Genomic DNA, 25649 nt, shown 5'->3' with positions numbered 1-25649 from the left:
TAATTTCCACCCCCTTGTAGCTACACTCCAAGATCTCTAGTGACGCTACAAACCACTGAGTGCTGTAGCTTTGCCAGAGGCTCAGAGAGAGAGAGAGAGAAATGCTGGTCCTGAAAGCTTGGCAAAACCCAGCTTTCTCTGGGGCGGGGGGAGGAAACCGGGAGGGGCGAGACAGAGCATGCAACAACCTAATGCCATGAGGTTCCAGTTAGTAATTCATCCCGAAGCCTGGTCAGGTAACGTCTAGCAAATTCGATTAGAAATCACACCCATAAAAAATTCCTTTTAATGATGCTGAACGCTGGGCGGGGATGGAGACAGAGGACAGGGGGCATGGGAGGAGGAGGCAGATTTATAGTGAGCTGCAGCTTAGAGAAAAGCAAGGGAGCCTTATCTGCAAATGCCCCAGGGACGCCTGTAGCCAGCGTTGCGGAGGGTTGGTTAAGGGGGAAGAGATTTGTTTTGTCTGCTAGCAGTGCTGCCTGCCCTGCTGTCTCCCCCCCACCCCCCACAATTCAATCTGGCTGGTTTCGAATTCCCTCCTCCCAGCCAAGCACAAAACCCTCCTCGCCGCGGACCCCGTAATGGAATATCCCCACTGAAACCCGGCTCCTCTGCATTTTCCCAGGACGGGAAATTAAAACCAGAGGCGGGGAACTTTCCCCTGCTTCCAGCACTCCCTGTGTCTGGGGTTATTAGTAAGCAGTGCTGTGGGGCGGGGAGCTGACCAGGATGCTGCCTGTTTCCGGCACCTTGATAATTGTCTCTCCCTTAAAAGAGGCTCACGGCATGAGCAGCATCGACCAGGGGGTCTCAACCTTTTTCTTTCTGAGGCCCCCCCAACATGCTATAAAACCTCCGCAGCCCGCCTGTGCCCCAACAACTGGCTTTTTGTATATAAAAGCCAGGGCCAGCATTAGGGGATAGCAAGCAGGGCAGTTGCCGGGGTCCTCATGCCACAGGGGCCCCTGTGAGACTACATTGCTCAGGCTTCGGTTTCAGCCCCCGGTGACGAGGCTCAGGGCCCCGGGCTTCAGCCCCAGGCAGTGGGGCTTCGGCTTTCTGCCCCTGGGCCCTAGCAAGTCTAATGCTGACCATGCTTGGAGGACCCCTTGAAACCTGCTTGCGGCCCTCCAGGGGGCCCCGGACCCCTGGTTGAGAACCTCTGCTCTAGACGGCACTTGATCTGGTTAATAACTGCAAGCCCCCAAGCCGGCAGACGACAATGCCTGTGTTCAGATTCTACCACTCCAGCTCATCTCGACGAGCGCCTAATTGGCGAGTAGCCCATTGGTAAGTTAAGGTGTCTAGTGCTTAATTAGCTCTGCTAAGTTTCCTCCCTCTTAAAAGGAAGGAGCCCAGGTGGCTGGGGGACCAACTCCAACCCGCCCAAGTGGTCTGGAGATGAACGATTAAAGGGTTAGAAAACCTGATTTATTAAGTTTAACAAAGAGAAGGTTACGGGGTGACTTCATTACAGTCTACAGGTATCTAAGTGGGGAACAACTACTTAATAACGGGCTCTTCAGTCTAGCAGAGAAAGTAGAACCCAATCCAATGGCTGGAAGTTGAAGCTAGACAAAGTCAGACTGGAAACAGGGCGTACGTTCATAACCGCGAGCGTGATTAACCATTGGAACGATTTACCAAGGCCTGTGGTGGATTCTCCATCAGTGACCGTCTTTAACTCAAGCTGGGATGTGTTTCTAAAAGCTCTGCTCTAGGGATTGTTTTGGGGCAGGTCTCTGGCCTGTGCTCTGCAGTGGGTCAGGCTGGAGGATCCCATGGACCCTCAGAATCCGTGAATTGGTGAAAAACCTGAATCTCGCTCCAGTGCATTAGCCACCGGCCCTTCCTTTGTCGGGACTGGTTCCTCACCCCTGAGGCAGATGCGTGTTCGCTGCACGTTAGCTGCCTCACCAGCTCAGTGGTGGCTTGCACTGAACGCATCTTGGCAGTTCCCCGGCGCTTTTGCCTGGGCTCCCTTTTCTGCCTGCCCTGTGCTGTCTATTTTTAGCCTCGGTTGTTGAGACCTGATCCGTAACAACATCAGAACACGCATCTCCCCACATCAGTCCGTGCTCGTTGGCTGAGCATGCAGCGCTGATGTAAGAGCCCTGACCGGCCCTGGGGGGGGGGGTGTGGCTGTCCCTGGCGTATTCCCTCTCTGCCTTGCTACCCCCAGTGCCAACTGAGCATGTGACATGGGCATGGAGCCCGGTTTCTCCCGCTGGGACAACAGGATGGAGCCACCCACCAGCAGAGGGCGTCAGACTCCTGGGTTCATCCTGTCTGCTGCCGATGTGCTGGAGCTCGTATGCTGGCTTTGAGCATATGAATAAATGATGTTGGCCTCACAGACCCGTTAGGACAAACTGAGGGAGTTCTCCTTTAGCTCAAGTGGAAGAAGCACATGGGTCTGGAACATTAGGACCAGGGTTCAAGTCTCCAGCTGTCTCTTTTGGAAGAGGGAGAGTTAAATCTGACCTGCTGGGGGCTCCTTACATTCATTATCTTGGTGATCTGATGCCCAGCTAACTGTGTTTGAACTGTGGCTGAAGGAACTGCAGTGAGCAGCCTGGCTCTGCTTCCAGGTTTATGTTGGCAAATGTTATTAACTAAATGGCTCCAATTCATTAGGTAACGAGATTCTTCATTTGCAATTTCCTGCAGCACTGGTTTCTGAACAGCCCTTTGCACTGGGTATTGAGACGCATAAATGAAATAGAAATGTAACCTGCAGTAAATTAGCAATAGCTGCCTCCCTGGTGGTGGTTAAAGCCAGTTCTTGTTTGGGAAGGAGCCTGATCAAGGGGTCAGAGCTGCTTTCTTCATCCTTTTTCTGCCAGTAAGCAAAGCCGCGTTAGCCACCAGCGCAGACCGAGGGCTGGGTGCCCCCGAGAGAGAAGGGAGACTGTGTCGGAGGCAGTGTTTCCCGACGAGACAGATGGGATTTCGTAGTGCAAAGGCTGAAATTAACGTGACTCGAATCCCATGGCGCTGCCGTTTCCTGTTACGTCCTGGCCAGGCCCTTCCCTCTCCCCAGCCTGTTCAAACGGTGCCCGCCTCTTCTCCACCCTCCCTTGGCTCTATCCCTGCCCCCTCCCTGGAATCCTTCCACTTGCTGCAGTTGGTTGAAAGGTTGACCATGTTTTTCATCAAAAATGTGAATGCCGATAGGGAGGGGAGGGACAGAAATGCCCCATTTCCCCTCCGGCTCTAGCACTCGCTTCCTGTCTCCAGCATCTGATGCACACTTCCCAGCCCCGTGAGGCTCTGTGGAATTGCACAGGGAGGTAGGAATGGCCAGGCCGAATCAGACAGTCCATCTCGTCCTGTATCCTGGCTCAGCAGACAGAACCAGCAGTTTCAGCAGAAGGTGAAGGAAGCCCCCACCAGCTAGTGGACAGTTATGGAATAATACATTTGACCCCAGCTAAGGAGTGGATGCCAGGAAGCTGGTGGGGTTTATATCCCAAGGAAGGTGAATAACAACAAAGCGGTGTTGCACGTGGAAGGGAAGGCCACGTTTGGTGGACCTCCAGTGTTCCAGACAGTTGCACCATTTCCTAAAGATGACCTGCAAAGAGTAGGAGAAATGGGCGTGTGCGTCTTTATTTTTGCTGCTTCCTGGTGAATGAGAAAAGATCTGAAAGGTTTGTGGAAGGAAAAAAAACCAACAACCTGGTGTGTTTGTTACATTATGAATTCAGTTCTTTTCCACTCTGTTTCCCTGAAAGACTCTTTCGATGATTGGGGAACTAGTCACAGACACCAAGCATTTGAAAACCGATTAAATGGAAAGAGGGGAGATTTTGATGTTCAAAACTCTGTTGTTTCAGCAACAACTAATTAACTCAGACACCTGCTAAATAGTTGGGGGGAAAAGCTCTCTCATTAAAGATGCAAACCCCAAGCTAATGGGATGGATCCAGTCACTGAACTAATCCATGTTTACGTCTCTAGCACTTGTTAGAGCTGCCGATGAGATGGAAAGCTGGTGATGCTAATACTCTAGAATTTTTCTGTCTTCGTTGGGGTTTACATATTTTTGAAATAAACATTTATTTTTTTTTATAAGCTTCTTTGAAACAAACCTCTCCCAAGCCAGACAATGTCTCCGGATGACTCCTGGTCGGCTGTCTACTGGGAGGCTGCATCCCCTGCTCTCTTGACAGGTAGAAATTCTTTCTCGACATTTGGCTGTGGATGCATTTCATGGTTCAGCAGCTGACCCCAGTACGGAAGAATGTCCATCTCTGCACCTTGGCTTGTGCAACTGAGCAGTCCTGGAGGGAGCTGCAGGAAGGGCTGGCTCCGTCTATCCCAACACATGCAGCAGCGCTGCCTGGAGCACTCACGGTGCATCCACTTTATTAAGGGGGTGATGAGAGCTTCCTCAAAGACAACTGCTAGGAACTTTGGGCCGGACAGGTGCTCCATCCAGTCCAATATCCTGTCTCTGGCCATGATCGGTACCAGTTACATCAAAGATCCAGACCTTGCAATTGGCAGTTACGGTCTCAGCTGCTCCCAAGGAAAGTCTACTCCCAAACCACACACGTGAGAGCTTCTGCCACACAGCAGGAGGCTTTATCCGGGCTTTCCCCATCTTGCACCTCAATTACTGCAACATCCTTTTCTCTGGCCTTGACCAATGCAGTCCTGTCGCGCTCAGATCCCTTCAGAATGCTGCTGCAAAGATTGTTTGCCTGGCCTGTCGCTTTGACCGTGTCACCTCCTCTCTTTGCAACCCTCCACTGGCTCCCCCTTCTCTAGCATACCAAAAATATTAGCTGCTTGTTTTCGCTCTCAAGGTCCTGCATGGCCTTTCCCCATCTCTCATTCGCTGTCCCACCGCCGGTCGGTCCAGGATCCCAGCCTCCACTGCCCACTTGCTTGTTTGAAAATGTAACACCTTTGTGCTGTCCCCTGTGCTGGGGTTGAGCTCCCCATAAACATCCACAAAACTAATGAATTAGCCTCCTTCAGAACCCTCCTTAAGACCCTCCTTTTCCATGACACCTACACAAAACTTGACAGTGGTTAGTCTGCTGGTGTGCAGAGACCACAGCCTGTCCTGCTGACCAACACCGTCTCATGGTTTTCTTGTACTCCCCTGTCAGTCTGTATCTACCTTTGTCTATTGTTTTATATGTAGATGATAAGCTGTGTGGGACACGGGCTATTTTTTGTTCTGTGTTTGTACAGTGCCTAGCAAAATGGGATCCATGACTAGGGCTCCTAGGTGTTGCAATACTGCTACTACTAATTATCCTTCCAAAACTCTTGTCTGGTGTGTGTTTTCATATGTACTATTCTAACTCTGGCTAGTCTTGTTACTCCTATCAATGCCTCCTACCCATTTAAACCCGCTAAACTTCTTGGCATCGGTGACATCTTGTGGCAATGAGTTCCACCGGCTAATTATGTATCATGCGGGGGAAATCTTTCCTTTTGATCAGGTCCGACGTGGCCGCTTTTCAAGTTCTTTGACTGTCCCCTTGTCCGTGTATCGTGACACACGGGTCATGCTGGTTTCTGATCAATGCTCCTTATCCCATTCATTATGTTGCATGCTTCTGCCGTGTCCCCTCTGAATGTACCTCACTCCTGGCAGCACTGCTTCATTGCTAGCTGCAGAGCGAGCCGCTGTCAGTGCAGCCGCCGTGCTCGTTTCCCAGGTGAACTTTGGACCAAGGTCATGCGACGGATCCCAGAACAAGAAAGCCGCACTGGGCTGCCATGGAAAAATCAGCTCCCGGCGGTGTCATTATTAACCATTGACTCTAACCCCCCACCCCCGATCCCCATTACTTACAGATGCCTGGAGTAAAATTGCGCATAAGGGCTGCAGTGCCTGCTGTTTAAATAATAGTGCTTCAATTAAGGCCCATTTTGCATCTTCTGGAGAAGAGTGTGTTTTGTGCCTCCTCTTGGGAGATGTCTGCTCGGGTTACATCAGCCAAACGATCCTCATGACTCCCCTCCCCCCGCCTCCTGAACAGAAGCTGCATAATTGCAGCAAACGCCAAAAGCAATCTTCATGTCGGTGGGAGAAGAGGCTGGTTTTGTGTGAATTTAGTGCTTCTGAAAGTAGCAGACAGATTGGTTCGGTGTGTGGGGGGGAGGGGGGGGAGGGAGGGTCAGCAGTTCTGGGTAGCTCAGATGTTGGGCAAGTTTCCTCCACCTAGATGTGCCTGGGTCCAGAACCCTGACCTAAAAATCCTTCCCTTGCCATTCCAGCTGGGGGGTCTCCGCCCAGCTCTGCCAGGGCACTTTGTTCTCCGCCTGTAGCAGTCGCCGCTGATCCAGTTCTGCGCACTCCCACAGCTCTGCACCTGCAGCATCCCCTGCTGTTCCCGGCATCCTGTCTGCGCTTGGCTTGCCCCCATTTAGATCTCAGCTCATCGGGGCAGTGTCCTGCCTGGGTATGTGCGTCCTGCGTGGCTTTTGATTGGTTAAAGCCCAGTTGAGCCATGCGCGAGGCTGGTGAGGTTTAATGAGGGGGAGCTGGCAAACTGGGCTATGCAGCTGTTGAGAATTTAATTGGAAATAACTTGAGGAGGTGGTTGGCCTTTTAAATGGATCAGCAGGGACCACCCAGCAGGCGCAAATAAAAAGTGTTGATTTCCTGCTTGGTATGGAGCTCCTAGCCCGTGGGCAGCACCTGTGTGGAGCACCTCCGAGCCAGGCTGAGACACATCATCCCCACGGAGCAGCCCAGAACCGCCCAGCCCACTTGGCCAAGGCATTGCATCCATGTATAGTCACCACGGAGCTGTCCTGCCCAGGTGGGACAATCACATGAGTGAACATAAGAACAGCCATACTGGGTCAGACCAGAGGTCCATCCAGCCCAGTATCCTGTCTTCTGACAGTGGCCAATGCCAGGTGCCCCAGAGGGAATGCACAGAACAGGTAACCATCAAGTGATCCATTCCCTGTCGCCCATTCCCAGTCTCTGGCAAACAGAGGCTAGGGACACCATCCCTGCCCATCTTGGCTAATAGCCACTGATGGACCCTATCCTCCATGAACTTATCTAGTTCTTTTTTGAACCCTGTTATAGTCTTGGCCTTCACAGCATCCTCTGGCAAGGAGTTCCACAGGTTAACTGTGAGTTGTGTGAAGAAATACTTCCTTGTGTTTGTTTTAAACCTGTGCTCATGAAATTGACCACGTCTCCCCAGCAACCGGACCGTACTGTAAATGCTTAGTCCTTCTGAGAGTGCCTGGCCATCTCTTCCCCTCTGGCTCAGACCTACTTTGTCCTTGGGCATTTTAGGGTCGTGCTATTCAGTGAGGGGCGAATTGCTGAAATGGCAAGAAAAGAATCCCCCGAAAGAATCCCCAGGACAGCATCTGCTTCCTCGAAAGCTACGTAAAATCGGCAACCCCTCTGGTGTTCACAGGCTGGGAAGAAAAGGGAGGGGAGTCTTAGCCCTGACACAGGGAGGTTGCTGCCCCAGGACAAAGTCAGATGAACGGGGATTCCAGCCCCGTTTCACTGACCGACGGGGCTGCAGCCCCTACTGTCAACGGGGAGAGTCAATTTGCACCCACGTCACTTACCCTGCCCTTAAGCGGTGACCGCTTCTCTACTGCAAAGTAGCATTGCCTGCCTAGGCCGGGACAGCTGTCCCTGTGGCTGATCACCAACAGCTGAAATCCCTAGTGGAGGCAAGGCCCTGGAAACCTCCACCATGCTGGCAGCAGCCCATGTGAGCTCACGATTCAATAATAATAATAATGGATAGTAGGATCCCCTGTAGCTGCCCTGTTCAGGGAACGTCTGCAACCTTTGGCTCATTGGAGGTGCAGGTAAATGTGATTTTCCCTGGACTGCAGCAATGTCCGTATCTGTGCTAGTTACATGGTTGGTCTCGGGGAGCTCAGAGCGGAAGGGCAGGGTGAGCGCTGCTGGGCAGGGTTGAGGTCTGTCGGCTCCTTCTGTTCGGGGCCAGAGCGGCACTTAGTGTTTTGAACGGGTTGAGAATCCGTGGGGCGCTTTAGTGCATCGAGACCAAAAGGAGTTAAGAAAAAATTTAAAAACCCAAACTTCCCTGACGGGAGAGATTATTGATTGCACTAAAACTGTGATCTGAACCCCTCTCCCCCCCGACCCCAGGCGAGCAAGGGCTATGGGCATGTTCTCCTCTGTAACCAGAAACCCGGTGGTGAGTGCCATCCAGGGAGCACAGAAACCGGGCCTGTGTGTTTGATTCTCTCTTCTCCTGCCAAAGGCTTAAGAAGATTGAGAGTGGAATTGTTCCTCCTTAATCTCCTCTCCTGGAGCCTGTTTTAGTCTTTTGTTCCCGTTCCCCGTTAGTTTAAAGGGATTCTTTTTTAAGTCATGGTGAGATATAGGGAGAGACTGAGGCTCAGCGCTGCGCGGTAGTGGTGGCACAAAGATGACTTGTCTTAATGTGCTTGAGTTTTGGTGCCATTGAGAGCGAACAGGTGAATGGCAGAGCAGCGGGTGACCAAAACTTCCCCAGCCCAGCTCTGCTGATGCCCTGGAATCCTGACTCCTGGCATCCCCTGCCGTGCCCATCCTACCTCCCCCAGCAGCTGTCCTGATTCCCCTCAGTCCTGACCCTCAGTGCCTTTACCATTCCACGGCTCTGCTGATGCCGCTCCGTCCAGACCCGCTGCACCCCCTGCTACTCCCCAGCTCTGCAGCTGCCCCCCTTTCCAATCTGTTGCCGGGCAGAGAGAACCTGCCAGATGTCATGAGGAGGAGGGAGAGAACTTGTTCACCTTAGCCTCTAAGGATAGAACCAGAAACAATGGGTTTAAACTGCAGCAAGGGAGGTCTAGGTTGGACATTAGGAAAAAGTTCCTAACTGTCAGGGTGGTTAAACACTGGAATAAATTGCCTAGGGAGGTTGTGGAATCTCCGTCTCTGGAGATATTTAAGAGTAGGTTAGATAAATGTCTATCAGGGATGGTCTAGACAGTATTTGGTCCTGCCATGCGGGCAGGGGACTGGACTCGATGACCTCTCGAGGTCCCTTCCAGTCCTATAATCTATGATTCTATGATTCTATGGGCCGCATGATGCATGTGGTGGTTCAACGATTTGGGCAAATAGGGAAGGACCATCCTGGCCTCTTCCCATCCCCACCTACATAGGGCCAGCCAGAATGTGACTGACAGAGCAGTGTGTGGGTTGGGTAGAGAACAGACCCTCGCATCTGCTGCTGTATAAACTTCCTGTAAGCTCCACATAAGAAGCGAGCTGGGATGGTGAGGGAGAAATTTGCCTTGGGTATGGTGCAACGCATGTCCTGTGCAGCCCCGAGCTGCTTGTTCGCTCTGGCGCCATCTGTCTTAGAAGCAGCATTTCAGCTTCCCCCATCAGTCTGCTCTGCCGTTTCCCTGACAAAGGTTTGTGTCTCCTTTATTTCAGCCAATGCTGTTTCTCTTACTCCAGGACTGTGAAATTTGCCCGTTTAGCTGTAGGCGAGTGGAGGGCTGGGCAGTGCTCTGTGCAGCTTTGCTCACTGCATAACTGACCGTTTGCAAGTTCAGCGTAGTTCCCGCAGGAGAATCTGGGTTCTGGAGGAAGCTGTCCCTGTTCAGTGTTGGGGATCAATGAGGGCTCTTTACATCAGAAGTGGAAACTCACGGCTTCACATTGATTCTCCTGCCTGCCTGTAATTGACCAGTGATTTACGGTCCCTCTTGGGGCTGCGGGTGGCTGGCTTGAGAGAGACCATTTTAAAAACTGATCTTTTGTTTCTTTTTCTAGGGGACTGCAGTTCTGGGAGCTAGAATTCAAGAGCAGATCATTCCTCTACAGGCAGGTATGGTAGAGTGCCGCGATGGTGATACAGCTCTAGCCGCCGTCAGCCCCTTTCACCCAAGGATCTCAAAGCACTCAGCAAACTTCACTACATCCTTGGGAGGTGTCTTCCCTATTTTACAGATGGGGGAACTGAGGCAAGGAGGCGCTGTGACTGCTCTGGCCACGCAGTGAATCCATAGCAGAGCCGGGAATAGAACCCAGATGTTCTTATTTCAGTGTTTGGACCAGTAGAACCAGAACCTCTACGTTTGCTCCTAAAGTGACTGGAGATTCCAGGCCATGTGGGTGGGAGTTCTAAATAATAATATAGAGAGAGATATACCTATCTCCTAGAACTGGAAGGGACCCCGAAAGGTCATTGAGTCCAGCCCCCTGCCTTCACTAGCAGGACCAAGTACTGATTTTGCCCCAGATCCCTAAGTGGCCCCCTCAAGGATTGAACTCACAACCCTGGGTTTAGCAGGCCAATGCTCAAACCACTGAGCTATCCCTCCCCCCAAACTACCTTGCCTTATCCTTGCAGCCACTAGCTAGGCAGTCTCACTCTGTGCTATGATGCTGAGCCAACAGGCAGGAGTTTTCACTTGTGTTTTGGATCATGAAATACTACGTGGAACTATAGAAAGGAGAGCTGGAAAAGCGCCATTACGCCGTGTGGTTCCTCTCTCAGGGAGATTCTTCCCTTCTCTGCCCTGTTCTCTAGCTTTGTCCTGTCTGCTTGGAAATGACTCAGGAGGGGGGTTTTCACCACATTTCCCTCCTCCTCCTCCCCCCCCCCCCCCCCCCCCCCCCGCCCCCGGGAGAGGCTGCTCCTCAGTTTAATGGAGCTCATTGTTAGGAAAGAGTTGGCAATGCTGGTCGGTGGGTCTCCGCCACGGTCACGTTCTGGCAGCAGAGAGACGGCAGTTTGGTCTTCTTTGTGGGAGCGATAAGCAACTCTTTTGGATTCCATTATGGCAGACTAGCTTTGTTTTCTTAAACTCCCTGGCTGCGGGCGCCCAGCGACTGAGTGGCCGAGGCGGAGCAGCAGTGGACTCGAAACGGGGGAGACCTTCAGGGCATAGGAAGGACGTAGGCCCATTCTCTGTTCCCGGGAAGGACAATTAAGAGAGAGAGATTGTCTGTCTCCCTCCTAGTGAGCGTTTTAGGCATTAGGAGGTCCCAGCCTCGGGCGGTGACGTTCTGGGCCTCCCATGCGCCATCTCTGCCCAACTATCTACTGCAGACATCCCTGCAGAAACCCAGCTCAGCTTTGAACTGTGTGCACCGACCTACCCGCTGGTGCAGTCAGGATGCATTTGACAAGGGAAGCAGGGTGGGGCAGCCCAGGAGAATTGTCACGAGGCGTGTAATGTGTTGGCCCCGTGGGGCTGATGAGGATGCGGGGCGTGTGGCTATCCCAGATCCCGGAGGCAGCCGTCCTCTAAAGCAGGCAGACATGAAACACTGAGGCATCGGAGTTAGACTCGCAGCAGGCAGTGACCTCTAGTGGGGAAAATGTAAAATAGTGCGTGTCCAGAAGGGTCGTTTCTTCACAGTGAGACCTGGCTTGTTTTATCCATGCTGAAGTGTAGGATCTTAGCAGGTAGAACTGGACAAGACCTAGCTGGCTTGAGCAGGGAAGATCCATAAAACAGATCCGTGCTGGGTTGGCCCATCAATCTGAAGATTTAGAGACCGAACCCAACCCCCTAGTTGCTAACTGCACTGGGAGCCGGCTGCTTTGATTGGATTAAGGCATTAGTGGGAAAGTGATGGTGCTTTGTCTTCATATAAATAACTCCTCGCTCGTTTGACCTGTGCGTGGGTTTAACAAGGACAAACCCGATTAGCTGAGTTTACTCCACTGTAAACGCAACCGCCTGGATAATTGTTTCCTCCTGTTTTATAGTGTTGTGCTTAGGTCCCTGCCGGATTTGCTTGACATTTGTTTCTTCATTTTTCTTGTAAGGGCACAAGTAGCCTAATAAAACAAATCTAAATGGAACTCCGATGTTAGCCCCAGCCTTCCCTTCTGCGCGGGCACAACCGATTGCACGTACGGAGGTGGATGTGCATTTGCACAACAGCTGTTTGCACAAGTAAGCGTGGCAGCTGGGACCCGTGTGTTTGATCTGAGTCCCTCGTACAGATTCGGTCTGCGCTCCTGGGTTGCTGGTAAAATCAGCTAGTGGAAAATCTGGAGAAATCCACGGGAGGGGATGAGATAGCAGTGGGTGGGATACAAGTTACAACCACAAGCAAGTGCTGCACCAGTAGCATGTTCTGTGGCCCAACTCCAAATGTCAATGGGACTCCCCATCCCTGCGATGTGTGACACAAAGGCTGTTGTGAGCTGGTGTCTCCCCTGAGCCTGCATGGTCGCTTTCCTCTCAGCGCCCGGGATACTAGTCAGACAATCACAAAGCTCCAGCAGTGTCAAGGAGGGGTCTTGCGGGACCTCACCAAACACAACGCCCAACTTGAAAGGCCGGTCGCCACTGAGCCAGGTGGAATTAGGTGTTGGGGCTTCTGTGCATTGCAGAGTTCTAGGAATGCTTGAGCGGCTGTTCCCACAGGCAGTGAGCACAATGGATGAAGTCCCAATCACGTCAGTGACCCCCACTGAACCTTCTCTCCTGCTGGTTGGCCCTGTTAGGAGCTGGCTGCCTGATTTTGGAACCCACTCCCCTCTTTCTCCCTTTATTTTCCTGGGGATCTCCAAGCCCTTTGCACATTAAACTTCTCAAGGGCAAATTGACTTGCCCACAGTCATCCAGTGAGCTGATCCCAGATCTTCCCCAGCTCTAACCACTAGACAGGTCTCTTTGATAGTGACCGCAGAACAGCCCGTATCCCTAGAAATGGATCGCTAACGAGGCTTGTGGTGGGAGTTTAAAGTGACATTTCTTGACTGCAGCCTAACGGGAAAGCCGCAGTGCAAACATGAAGTATTCCAGGGGCCAGGAGATAAGTCTAGTTTCGGAATAAGCTCATCGATATACGAGGGAGGAGGAGGGCTGGGAGTTGATCGGGCAGCCTAGCTAGCACCCTCAGCCCTATATCCCTCTGATGAGATCAGTCGGAGCTCCTGGGAGAGCAGCTATGCTGCAAAGGTACCAGCTCAGAGCCTGCCAGACTGTTTCTGGAAGTGCTATAAGCAGAAAGGAGCTTTCTTCAGCCCTGCTCAGAAGGGAGATGCTGAGTTTGGGGTTTTTTTGGCTCAGATGGCAAGAGGGAAGGAGGGTCAGGCAGTAGGCAGCCCCAAAAGGTGGCTTTCAGGACGTGCTTGTGTCCTTTGGTGCTGCAGCATGATGAACTGCATAAAGAGCAGGAAGGAGCCTGGGCTTTGAGTTTTTGTTTTAGCAGTTCAGGTTGTTTCTACTCTGCTGTTCCTCTAAGATTCTGTGATTGGGGAGCTTAAAGGATTATAGGATCTTAACTCCCAAGAAAGTGGACCCAGAGCAATTGAGAAGAGGGATCCTTTTAGATGAAATGTGACAGACGCTCCTAGGCCCTACCACAACTCAAACGCCTGCCAAACATCTGGGAGAAAAGACATTTTTGTTAAAGTTTAATCATCCCCTGCCCCTTCAGCTAAGGGCTGAGGAAGTCCCAACTCAAGGTTTTCAGCTCCTCCAGCAAAATCAGACTCGATATTCCTGATATTTCTGTTTTTCATTATCGGGTGGCACCATAAAGAAGCTAAATAAATAAATAGGGTGCCAGCATAATTTTATTTCTACCTTTATAGGTCACCAAAAAAAGGAGGATCCTAATGGCTGGAAATTCCTGATGCAAAGTTATTAACTGTGATAGAATTCCAATTGCTCTAGCAGTTTTCATCCCCAAATGCTCCCCTAACTATATGTTCACACAGCCAGAAGCCCTGTGCTCTGCAGTGCAGCTACCTCGGGGTTGGCAGGGAGCACCGTGTGTGACAGCGAGTGGGCAGACACCAGGGCAAACCCTGCTCTTATGAAAGATGTCCTAGGGTCTTTCATAGCCAGACAGGACCTTGGTTTTTAAGGGTTTGTGCAAAAGTCCTGTACACACTTAGCTACCTGCATTAGAGTTTGTGTGTGAAACCTCAGTTAGTCCTGCTCTGATTCTTGGGGGTGACGGGAGACAAGGTATTTAAACTCGTCTCTGAGACGGCTAAGCTAACGCCTTGGGCTGGAATGGAGAGAGCGCAGAGACAGGAGCAAGCACAGAAAGCAGGGCGAGGCAGCTTTTCGTGGCATGGATGCTGGAATAATTTTCCCCTTGAGTCATGCGGGGGAAGGCTGTGGGGGAGCTGGTTGGTAGCTGGGGAGGAGACAGCGACACGGCTGAGGACAGGCTGCCAATAATATAAAAGGGAGCAAGTAACTTTTTAGTGTGCTTTTTGCATAAAAGCAAAATGGAAGTGTCCTCCTCCTGTGAGAGGCCGAACAGCGCTCTCTGCCCCATGCAACCTGCAGGGCAGGGACCCTGAGCAAAGGCTAAATAACGTCTAGCATTTCTACAGTGCCTTGCATCCCCCCAGGTCCCCACTGGGCTAGGAAAGGCAGCCAGAAGGGGCAAAGGTCTGAAGCCCTCGCAGCACCCGCTGACTGAACCATGGGGATTATGGCCCATGGCTACTCACTCAGGCTCACATTCTCCTGGGCCTGTTGAGAGCTCGGCTGCTGGCTGGCTTCTTGCACCACCCACTTGTTAATTTCGTCCATCTCTTACGGCTTGTCTTTTAGACCATGAGCTCTTTGGGGCGGGGACTGCCATGTCCTACGGCCTGAGGGGAGCCGCAGGGCCTGCCTGTGGGATCAGAGCAGAGGGCTTTGAAAAGGCCAACCTGGGGCTTTCCGGGGTGCCCACTTTGAGGTGCCTTCAAAGGGCCTGATGTTCGGAAAGCACTGAGCATCCCGCCGGCAGAGTCAGCGCCCCGCCCCATCTCCCCCTTTGATTCTGCCCACGCCCCTTAAAAGGGGCACTGGCTGATGCGATGCTAGTGCCAATGGGTGGACTGTTTCCGTTTTGTGCATTAACTCTTGTGGGAGCTGTGAAATCCCGTCGTCTCCTTTCTCCGGCTGCACTGCGTGCTTTGAACAGGATCACTGCCAGTGCCCACTCTCCTGCCCCACCAGAGCTTTGCCTGGAGAGGATACGGGCCCAGCTGTTGCTGATGGTTTTGCTGCTTGGTTGCTAGCAGTGACGCCTGTCCAGCTCCCGTCTATAACTAACTAGCTGCTTGGCAGTCAGTGCCTTGAAAAACACAACAATGGGTTTCACTTCCTAGCAGCCGTATGGAACCCAAAGGCCATCCCAAGCCCTATCACAGCTGGCTTAAGGGGATTGAGGGGTTGGACCTATGAGTGTGATGATTAATTATTTGTATTACCATAGCGCCCATGAGCCGCCTTCATGGACCAGAACCCCAGCGTGTTCAAACATGGAAGAAAAAGACAGTCCTGCCCCAAAGAGCTTACGCTCTATCAGATCCTCTCTCTTAACGAGTGACAGCGCCTCCTGTAGGCAGACCTCATTCCTACTCGCATCTTTGGTGCTCTAGTTTTTAGCTTCGCTTCTCCTCCATGTTGGTAGCTGTGCCCTTTTTGAGGAGGAGCTGTCAGGCGGTGGCTGCTCGTGTTGATGCAGCTGCTGCAAGGCGGGCATTGTCAGGCAGCAGTCCGTGCACGGCCTGTCTGCAGAGATGCTCCGTGCCTCTGGCGTAGGAGGCTGCTGACTTTGGGGCATCCTGGGACAGGAGGCACCGACGGATGCAAGTGCCAGTGGCATCCATGCAGCACCTTCGGTTCCAGGAACAGAGCGGGAAAGGACAACTGTTAGCCTAGATGCTTAGGTGATGGACATGAGGGCAAGCTTCTCCATGTAGCTCTCTAGTCCTCTCGGTGTGGATGAAAGTAGCAAGTGGCAGTGGGGAGGTGTTCTATGCAGATCAGAGGAGGTGTTTGAAATATCAAATTCCCGGCTGCGGGGGCATTTCTTCCTCGTCTGACTCACTTGTTTTTGGCTTTTTGAGAGCGACACGAGCCCCCGAGTCTCCCCCGCCTGGAAACCAGGTTGGTTGCATAACTTGAGTTTGAAAGCCCAGCTCTGTCGCGTGCTCGTTAGTTTCCTACCACAGAGGGATGTGTGGGTGCTGCTGTTCCTCGCCTCTGCTCAGCTCTCTCTGCCCACGCGTGCGCTCCAGTTAGAGGCGGCGTTGCTGTGTAGCAGAAAGTTTCAGCGTCTCCAGCACTCTCAGTATCACTGCAAGGAAGGCTCTCATGATATAATGCAGAGGGCCCAGGAATTTTGTCTGAAGTTCACCCCTCCTCCTTTGACCACTAGAGGTCACTGTGCTGATTTGTGTTATTGGTGGCCGCTGTCACTGCTGCCTGCAGTCCCAGGCACCGCTGAGCGGGGCAGACTCATGGAGCAGGCAAATCACAGCAGAGCTACCACCTACCATGGCCATGCCCTGCCCCCTGCAGGCTGGAGATAGGGGGCAGCTGCTGGAGCTCACCAGCGGATTGGGGGAGTAGGGGCCATGCGTGAGGGGGTGTCACAAAGGCGGGGTCTCAGGGCATGTCTACACTGCAATGCAAGTCCAGGGTTTGCACCCCTAACCCCTCTTCCGTGCACACACACGGCTCTGTCCCAGGACCCCTTGGGGGTGGAGGCTCCAAGCCTAGATTCAAGCCCTATTGCTTTGCAGTGTAGACACAGCCCCCCCGGACTCATGATCGGGGAGTATCCCACAATCCCATGGGCTGACTTTGTCCTCTGAACGGTCAAGTTTCGTGAGCAGTCCAGTTTTCCCGCACGGCCCCATGAACAAGGGGCAAGAGTGGCCACGTTGTGGGAGGGCGCTAGGAAGTCTGGGATATGCCTGGCTGGACTCAGACCTGCATAATGCAATGTAGATGCTGGAGCCCCAGGCTGGGTTTCAACGATTCCTAACCTGGGCTTACGAATGGGTGTAGACGCTCAAGTCCCAGGTTAACAAACCAAGGGCCGGCCAACTCGAGTTCTCTATCCCTGGGGTTGCGTTGCAGTGTAGACAGACCCTGAGAGTTAAAAGAGCAAGGCCAAGGGGTGCTTCTGGGGGATGTGGAAGCTCCAGGCTGCCACATTATGGACAGAGAGTCAGGGCTCTTTGGGGTGACTGGGTCTCGGCCTGGTTCTCTTTGGGTACGTCTACACCGCACTAAAGCAGGCGTGACTGACCCGGGCACATGAGGGTAGGCTGTGGGGCTGCAAAATTGCAGTGTGGACATTTGGACTCAGGCTGGAGCCCGGGCTCTGAGTCCCCGTGATGGGGGGAGAGGGAGGTCCCAGACCCTGGGCTCCTGCTTGCCCCTGAACATCTCCACTGCAGTTTTACAGCCCCATGAGCCCAAGTCAGCGGACACAGGGCAGCTGCAGGTGTTTCATTGCAGTGTAGACACTCCCAGCGGGTTTGTGCCGTGATGGAGCCCCTGGGTTGGCTCTCAGTAAAGAAGCCCAGCATAGAATAGACCACGGAGCTTGGAATCTCCTCCAAGCGCCCGAGTCCCCTTAATTCCCACTCAGCCCCTCTCAGGAGACACCCAGAGCCCTTTGGGTCCAGACAGAGGGACAGAGTTAGCTGGGATGAGTGATGGGAGCTTCCCGCAGCTGGCTTGGCAGGGAGATGCCACAGCCAGTGGTGGCCCTAAAAATACCTGCAGAAGAGGCCCCAGACAGACAACGCGTTCTTGCGGGGTCTGGTTTATCTGACCTTCCTTTGAGCAAGGGGCTTAATTTACCGGTCACCAGTGCTGGAATTTGCTTGGCCCTCTCAGGCCACTTCTTCTCAACCAGTGTGTGTTGGCAGGACTCCTCCCAGGGTGACAGGGACCGGGCATGCTGCCTTGAACTGCAGGGCGTGAAGCATCGCTCCATAGGCTAATTCCCTGGCCCTCGTAGTTATGGAACGTTACATGCCCCTGGGCCCTGCTGGGTCACAGTGAAAGCATCAGATGGGTTTTCACGTCTGCTTTTTACAAGGGCAACAACGGGGCGGTATTTCTAAGCCGGATTCTCTGTTGTTTCAGGTACGAAGGATGGCAGGGGCTCTGGTAGCAGTTGGCCAAGGCAGGCTGGCTCCTTATCACATAAAGGAACTATTAGAGATTAGAGACTCGCTGGCTTATCCACAGAACACCATGGCTCCAGCAGCTGGACTCTTCCTGAAATCTGTGGAGTATGACGACGCTGGTAAGTGAATCCATGTAGTGCCAGTCAGAGGGAACCCCGAGCATCGCAAGACTCCTTCAGTGGAGTCGGATCTGCCTCTGAAGGCAGCAGTCACCTGCCCCAGCCTTGCTATCAAAACCATTTTCGCCATTATTCGTTCCACTGAGTGCCGAAGTCGTAATGGGCGCTCGTTGCAATGGGGCATCATGGACGGGTGCGTTTCCTGGTCAGTTTTCTCCGTTGGTAAAACATTCATCATACAGTTTGCAAAGGGCTTTGAGATTCTTGGATGAACGGGGCTGTGTCAGTACAGACGAACTAATGAAGCCTCGTTATACCCACGGGAGTATTATGGCCGTTTTGATGAGGAAACTGAGGCAAAGGAGGTGCAGCAACTTGCCCGAGGTCACAGAGCAAATCAGTGGCTGAGCGAAGTCTAGGATCCAATAATTCTGGCACCTGGTCCCCTGCCCTCCCCGAGACAGGAACAGAACCCAGGGTTTGAGACTTCGTCTCTTGCACGTAACGAGTAGAGCTACTACCCTCTTTAAATGTTTAATAGCGGGCTGAGAAGGGTGGTGGGCACCAGCCAGATACTCAGAATTTGCTCGCATCTTCATTCCCACCTCTCACTGGGTTGTTCTTGCACAGAACCCGTAATGATAAGGCCTGTTGCTTAACCTGTCCAGAACAGGAGACAGAAATCCAGGGGGTCCCTGTGATCGGAGACGTGGTATCTGTTTTAAGCTGTTTATTTCGGGTACTGCTTAAGGAAGTTTAAAAAAAAAAAAAAAAGCCAGTTTGTTTCTCCTAAAAGATTATGAATTCATACAATCCAAAATTCATATCCCTTGTAGGGAGGGAGGATATTAACTGGCTTGAACGATAAAAGCGATTTTATTGCAGGCAGAATGTGATGTCTTGATGGGGCAAAGACGATCTTATTTCTAAATCGAATACAGCCTCTGTGTTAGTGTCCCATTAAAGGGAATCAATGAAATCTTTGCCGTAAACACGCGTACCTGCTTCTGATGAGATTAGCGATCCGCTCCAAGGGAGAAGGATGGGGGCATCGAATTACTTCCTAGCGAGCGTTGCCGTAGTGACAGATGTGAGCCACCATTGTGAAATGATACAATAATCAAGTACCTACTGGAGCTACTTCATCCATCGCTCTCACAGCCCTTTATAAAGACGTGTATTACTGCCAATGATGGGGAAACTGAGGCACGGAGAGGCAAAACTGACTTGCCCATAGTCACATGGGCTCCGAGGCAGAAGCCTGGAGTAGAACCCAGGTGTCCTGACAGCTACACAGCACTGTGCCCTACCTGGCCAGGTCAGCGTTGAGGACACAAATGATGGTGGGTGGCGATATGGAGAAGCTTGTGTAACTGGTGATCCTATGCTGCGTAGAGAGAGGCCTTCGGACCCCCGAGCTGTCCCCAGGCACATGGCAGCTGCAATGAATAAACAAAACTCAATTCCCTTCTACAGGTGGGGTGGGGACAAATGGACGTCAAAGGTTCACCTTCTACAGGCTCTCTCTGGGGCCCCCATCTCCCTGGAGTGCCCTCCGTGAGAGCCACTTCCTCTCTCTGCAGCTCCTGGTAGAATCTTCCTCTCCTCATTAGCCAGCGATTCACCAGGGCCGGGGTGAGCTGGTATGAAGGGGCCTTAACAAACACAGAGCGTCCATCTCAGCTAGCCCCACCAGCCCTCCCTGGGACCACTCCGTTGCACCCAGGGCTTGCTAAAGCTATCAAGGCTCCCCAAGGCTCTGTTAAACTGGGGTTAGGTTTCATCCCCCACAGCAGCAGACGAGGCCTCCTTTGATTTTTCTTGGAGGTGCCCGAGCAGGACTCGGGGAACAAGAAGCAGGGAAACAAAGAGCCACACAACCAGCTTGGAGACAAAGCAGAGCTCTTAGGCGGGCCTTGAAAACGCTGCAGTTTTGGCCTGTTCTAATGGCATTTCTCCCAAGAAGTGCTGGCTGCCGAGCCACCCAGCCATCTGCCCGCGTTTGTGGGGACGGAGCCCAAGCAGGAAATGAAGAAACACAAACTTAAGTGCTTTCAGGTGGGGCTGGGTTTTTCTTTCTTTCCACATCAATGTTTTCCCTTTTTCTCCTCACAGACGTGGACACAGAAGATAACGCAGCAAAATAGCGGCCCTGTGAGACGTGCAGCTGTGCCTGAAAGAACTCGGTTGGTGGGGGCCATGTCGCAGAGATTTCCAGAACTCGCTTTGTATGCTGATACGCGGCCGGGTCTCAATAAACCCCATTGATTGTGGCTAGAGACATTGCCACGTCATTTGTCCACGTGCCCAGAGGCTTGGAAGGATTGGTAATTCTGGGCGACGGACAGCTGGTTGGTTTGTAGATTCTAATCTACTTGGGTCACACCACTGGCTACACGCTCACATACTGTCTTCCCCTCGCCTCCTGCCTCCACCAACATACAGGGAAGGGAGCTGTGTGTGTGGAGGGGCGTCACTTCCCCTGGGCATAGACGCAGAATGGGGTCAGACCACAGTAGGCAAACCTTTGTCTCCTCTTTACCCCTCTTCTTTGTAATCCCTGTCGTCTTGCAGACCAGCAGGAGACAGTCGTTTATGTATGTATCATGAAAGCCCAACTTGAATTGCGGGATGATTGTCAAATAATTGCAGCTGAGTTGTGGACAAGACATGGAAAATTGCGGAAAAGTAATAATAGCCCTTTATTCATTTGCAAAAGCCAGAGAAGATCTATTTGTTTAAGAAAAAAATTGCTAGAACAATAGACACGCTCAAGGATTATCAAAAAGAACGAGGAGTACTTGTGGCACCTTAGAGACTAGCAAATTATTTTTGATAATAGGACATTTTGCTGCAACTGTGTTACAGCTATTAATGCGTGGGGCTGAGAGCAGGCTTATCATGCACAAAGCACACGTGAATAGCGTGATGGAGAACACGGATACTTTTTAATTAAACAGGATTGTTTTTTGTGACACTTAAACCTCAAGTTTTGCCTATTTTATGACTAGGTCTGATACAGTCAGCATCATATTGTGTGTTAATTGGCCTGGCTTGTGAATGGCCCCAAAACCCCAGCCTTCCTTGAGGGGGACTCTGTTTGCAAAGGCCCATGCCACAGGCAGCGGAGTACCTGGGAGGTGTTGAGCATTGACATCACTGGGAGCTAAAAACCAGACCTAGGTGTGCTGGAGGGGGGCCTGTTTTGCTGTGCATATTCTGCAACAGTTCGTCTTTGTGGCAAAAGTTTTAGGCAGAGAGACTGAAGCAGGCGTTATTCTTATATAACATCATCTCGCTCTGCCTTTTGCTTTACTACTTCTAAAGCTTTGCGGTGTCTTATGGCTTGGTTAGTGCAAACGTCAGTCTGTTGTGGTTTTTCCAAAAGAAAGCGAACATATCGCTCAGTTAAACACTAGTGCTTGGCCGGGTCCTGCTGCAAAAATCATGTTTGGTGCACATTGAAGGTGCCTAATGTCAACTTTATGAATTAGCTCCTCGTCCTCATGTGCCTGTGTTGCAATTATTGAGACGGTCAAATTGTCAGTGACTGTGGGTGGCTATTTCCCCTCCCCCCCCCCCTTCCTCTGCAGTGTGTGGATGCAGGTGACCTGCCAAGATTATAAGGGTCTATTTCACTTAATCATTTCCCCGCCATTTGCGGCGACTTTGGGCATCAGTGCATCTTGGTCCTTCCTATTCTCTGCCTGTGGCACAAAATCGAGGTTCCAGGGGGCTGTAATAGTTGGTTTCCTTTTGGTTGCTGGGTAGCGGCGGCTTGTGATATACAGGAAATGAGACTGAACTCTAAGACCCTGTGACAAGCTCTCTCCTTGACTGCAGAGCTGGTGTTCAGAGCCCTACAGTCAGCTCCTCAAGGGTCGGAGGGTGCTTTTTGTTACTGGGGGGTTGGACTAGATACCCGGTAACCTGTTCAGACAAATGAAAAATACTTAGTTGCAAGATTGTGCAGTGTGCATTAACTCTGACAGGCAGGGTTGTGAGCTGGTGATGGTGAAGTATTTCAGCCCTTTACTGTTGCCGGTAGCAGGTTTACCAGTGGACTCACTTCTTCCACCCACTGAAGGAGAGGTAAGAATTTTCCATTTTATTCTCTCCCTTCATACATAGCGGGTTGGTTCCTACTCACTTTCTTTGGTTGCACACGGGTGAGTCAGGAGCTGCATTCTTAGCACTAACAGTGCCACTGGCAGTTCCCAGGAGCCCCGGAAAATGCCACACAATCCCTTTCACACAGTCGGGAAGGTGAACGTCGGTATCTCAGTAGGGGCAGTGCCGACTGATGTTATACAACGGCTTCGTGCATCTGCTTGTGGAGCACTGGACTCACCCTGTCGTTACCGTAGAGACTGGACGTATTGCAGAACAGTTAAGGGACCAGCTTTCATGTTGCTTTGGACTCACCTGGGTATCTGAGCTCCACATAGATACAGACACACAGGAAATCGGACACGATCAATCACATTTAGGCAGCTGTTTCCCTGGAAAGGCGTTAACCAGTGGCCTAAACCTTGCCGCATCATTGCCATTTCTCCTTACCAGGAAAAGCATTGGTTAAAATACAAATAAAATCACAAGTGAAATGAATCGGATTTAGGCTCAGGCTAAAGTCAAGTACTGGCCCATGATTTGGAAGCATCAGCTAAGGGGGAGGCCTAGGGCTGCGTAGTAGCTCAGGTGCCTGTCGCAGTTGTGAATGAACATGGGACTGTGCCTTTCACTTGCTGGCAAAACTGAAACTCATCTCATTGTAGTTTCACGTGACACGCTGGGCATGATGTGAAATGTTCTGTTCACCTACCGGCCGAGTCCGAGTATGAACTGGAACTCTTGGCCTACCTCTGCACTTCCTGTGGTTTCTCACTGCAGAGCAAGGTGGGAGGGTTTTGCCATATGCTTTGCAAGGTGACTTCATTCTGGTGCTACACTTTCGACAGGAGAGCTCAGCATCAAGCCTCTGCTTTGTGAAGCGTCTTCAGAGGATCCAGCGTGTTCGTTGCATTTTTCGCGTGAGATAGTGGCCTGGGGCTGGTGGGTGAGTTTGTTTCTTTTACTTCCCTTTCTTGATTGGTCATGAGACGCCGCATGGCACAGGACGAGGGCAGCTGGCAGTGAGTGTCTGGGTTTTTTAAAGGAATGCTTACATGTTAATACAAGTTGGAAAGCCCCTCTCCAACTGATCAGGCTGAATTAGGTTTGCAACACCCCTGGTAAATGTGTGAAAATAACTTACTAGCTCCAGCTGACATAGTAACTTATTTTTGGGGGGAGGGGGGTGGGCTTTAAATATCTTATGCTGCTAATTCCTTCCACTTGGCTGTAATCTGCCTAGGATGCTGCACCCCGACATTGGGAATACTTGCATTTCTGGTGCTTTACAAATCACGTGATCTGAAATTCAAATTTTGTAAAAATGTGCATTTATCCTGTGACTAACAGAAACGTTTCCATTAATAATAATGGAAACTTCTTTTCCAATCCAACAGACCTTTTCCTCTTCACTACTGGGTTTGCAAACCAGAAATTTTCCACCCTGGAGAGCTTGGCAAGTGAATCTCACAATGGTGTGGGGGAGGGATAGCTCAGTGGTTTGAGCATTGGCCTGCTAAACCCAGGGTTGTGAGTTCAATCCTTGAGGGGGCCACTTAGGGATCTGGGGCAAAAATCAGTACTTGGTCCTGCTAGTGAAGGCAGGGGGCTGGACTCAATGACCTTTCAAGGTCCCTTCCAGTTCTAGGAGATGGGAGATCTCCATTAATTTATTATTATTATTTATTATCCGAGCTGAAATGCAGGAAGTAAAATGGCCTTGATAAATACAGCAGAAAGAATTGGGGTTTTAAAGAAATGTAGGCGCTGGTCCTGCACGCTGATTTACTTGCGGAATGGGGGCCTTAGAGTAATAGGAGAACCATGAGTAAACAATTTAGTTTATTTACAATAGGGAGAAGTTGACAGTATCTGGGGAACTGGGTGCTTCTCCTAGCTTTGTGACATGGGGAGAGTCATTTTGCTACTACCTCTTCCCCCTGGTGTATAATGAAGATACTTAAATTTATTTACTTCCGATGTGTATTGTGATGCTAAATTGTTTGTAAAGAGCTGATGATGGAATGTCCTCAGAGTTTTCTTCCCTCTCTTATCCTCGTTTTGCCATAATTAATCCAAAGCAGGTTCACTGTAAGGGAGTGGAACATCTAAATGGAGTTACCCGTCTTACCAAGTCAGCCCAGCAGGCTGAACTCGATGACCTCTCGAGATCCCTTCCAGCCGTACATTTCACTTCCTTTTTGTGAGGCTTGAGAAGGCTGCCATCCTCTTTCAGTGGGGCAGACCTGGTTTCTGATGCCTACTTAGATGGTGGCTTTAGCACAGCTGTGCAAGATTGTACTCTCAGCAGACCACTAGAATATTAGTCTCTGTTTTCATCATGGTGATGTCGGGCAAGTAGATTTTGTGCCTTGGCTAGTCAAGTCTCACACCAAGACTGCTTGAGAAGGGAGAGCGTGAGATTTTCCTTTGATTTGAGTGGGTTGGTGTGGTCAGCAAAATGTCACTTATGGAAAAAACCTGTATTTTCCTACGTGGTGCTATCGCTGCTGACTGACTCAGTCTGCTCTGTTCCACGTCATTCAGTTAGTGGTCAGTAAAATTACTGTCTCTTGACAAATTCTACAGCCTATTCAAAACCCCACCGCTTACTTCATTTGCTAGTATCCTCTCCACTCAGACATCACTCTTATTTATTCAGATCACCCTGGCTGCTCCTCGGATCTAATTCTCCATCTAAGACCACTGCAACCTCCTCGTTTGTGTGCATGAGTCAGTGTGTTTGTTTTAGGCCTGCTGCAATTTCTCGGTCGCTCTTTTTCTTGTCAGGGACAGGGTCAAATCAGAGTTGTCGCTGCGCGTTTAGATCCTGCTCTGGTGAAATTCTCTTGCCTGGGACACCATAGTTGAGAGGCATGGTTGGCCACAGTGTGGTTTTGCAATTATTTCCCTTCCCCCTACCAACAGATTGTGTAGTCAGACTTGCTCTTCGCCCTGTAGTGCCAAAATGAAACTATTCCCCCCCACCCATCTGTTACAATAATCTTTGGTACTTCTTGTGACAACAGTACAAGTGTGAGGAGACTGACTGTGCCCCTTTAATGTATAATGAATAGTTACATCTACTTTCCTAGGGGCTCCCACCAGAGGATCTCACAGCACTTTACAAACACGGCATGAACCCTCACTCCTCGGGGAGGTGGTATCCCAATGGTTTCAAGAGGTTATTTGTATTACAGTAGCAGCTAGTGCTCGGCTCTGTACAGATACGTCATGAGAAACAACCCCTGCCCTGAAGAGCTTGCAGTCTAAGACAAAGGGTAGGAGGGGCAACAGGCACAGAGAGGTGACTTGACTTGCCTGGAACAGAAGCCAGGGCTGCTAGGCCCAGTCCAATGCTCAGACTTGGATGCCTCATCTCAGAGAACTGGGGCTTGGCTTCCACCAGTGCTGAACACCTGTCCCAAGCTGGGCATGCAGAACGAGGGGCCACTTCTGATAATGTTGCGCTAAAGTCATGCAGCACGTTCATGGGAAATAGCCTGGCACCAGCCCGAAGTTC

At 51.3% G+C, this 25649-nt stretch overlaps 1 protein-coding gene across 8 annotated transcripts in view; it reads left to right on the top strand.

The window, feature by feature from the left end:
- PUSL1 (pseudouridine synthase like 1) overlaps positions 1-25649 on the top strand; it is a 74722-nt gene that overhangs the window by 46004 nt on the left and 3069 nt on the right. For 3 of the 8 annotated variants that reach the window (XR_010594196.1, XR_010594201.1, XR_010594198.1), the window contains 3 exons: positions 9758-9812; positions 17854-18016; positions 20132-20371. Coding sequence is in view for 1 of the 8 variants with exons in the window: in XM_065574793.1 (XP_065430865.1) it covers positions 9758-9812; positions 17854-18016; positions 20132-20163 (250 nt within the window). In the remaining 7 variants the exon portion in view is untranslated. Of the gene's footprint in view, positions 1-9757; positions 9813-17853; positions 18017-20131; positions 20372-21812; positions 22109-22904; positions 23073-25649 lie in introns of those variants that run through there. The other 5 variants (XR_010594197.1, XR_010594200.1, XM_065574793.1 and 2 more) reach the window with 4 other exon arrangements.

This window comes from Chrysemys picta, chromosome 21 (genome assembly GCF_011386835.1).
Source record: "Chrysemys picta bellii isolate R12L10 chromosome 21, ASM1138683v2, whole genome shotgun sequence".
NCBI classification, from domain to species: Eukaryota; Metazoa; Chordata; order Testudines; family Emydidae; genus Chrysemys; species Chrysemys picta.
This window is presented reverse-complemented; position numbering and strand designations above follow the sequence as displayed.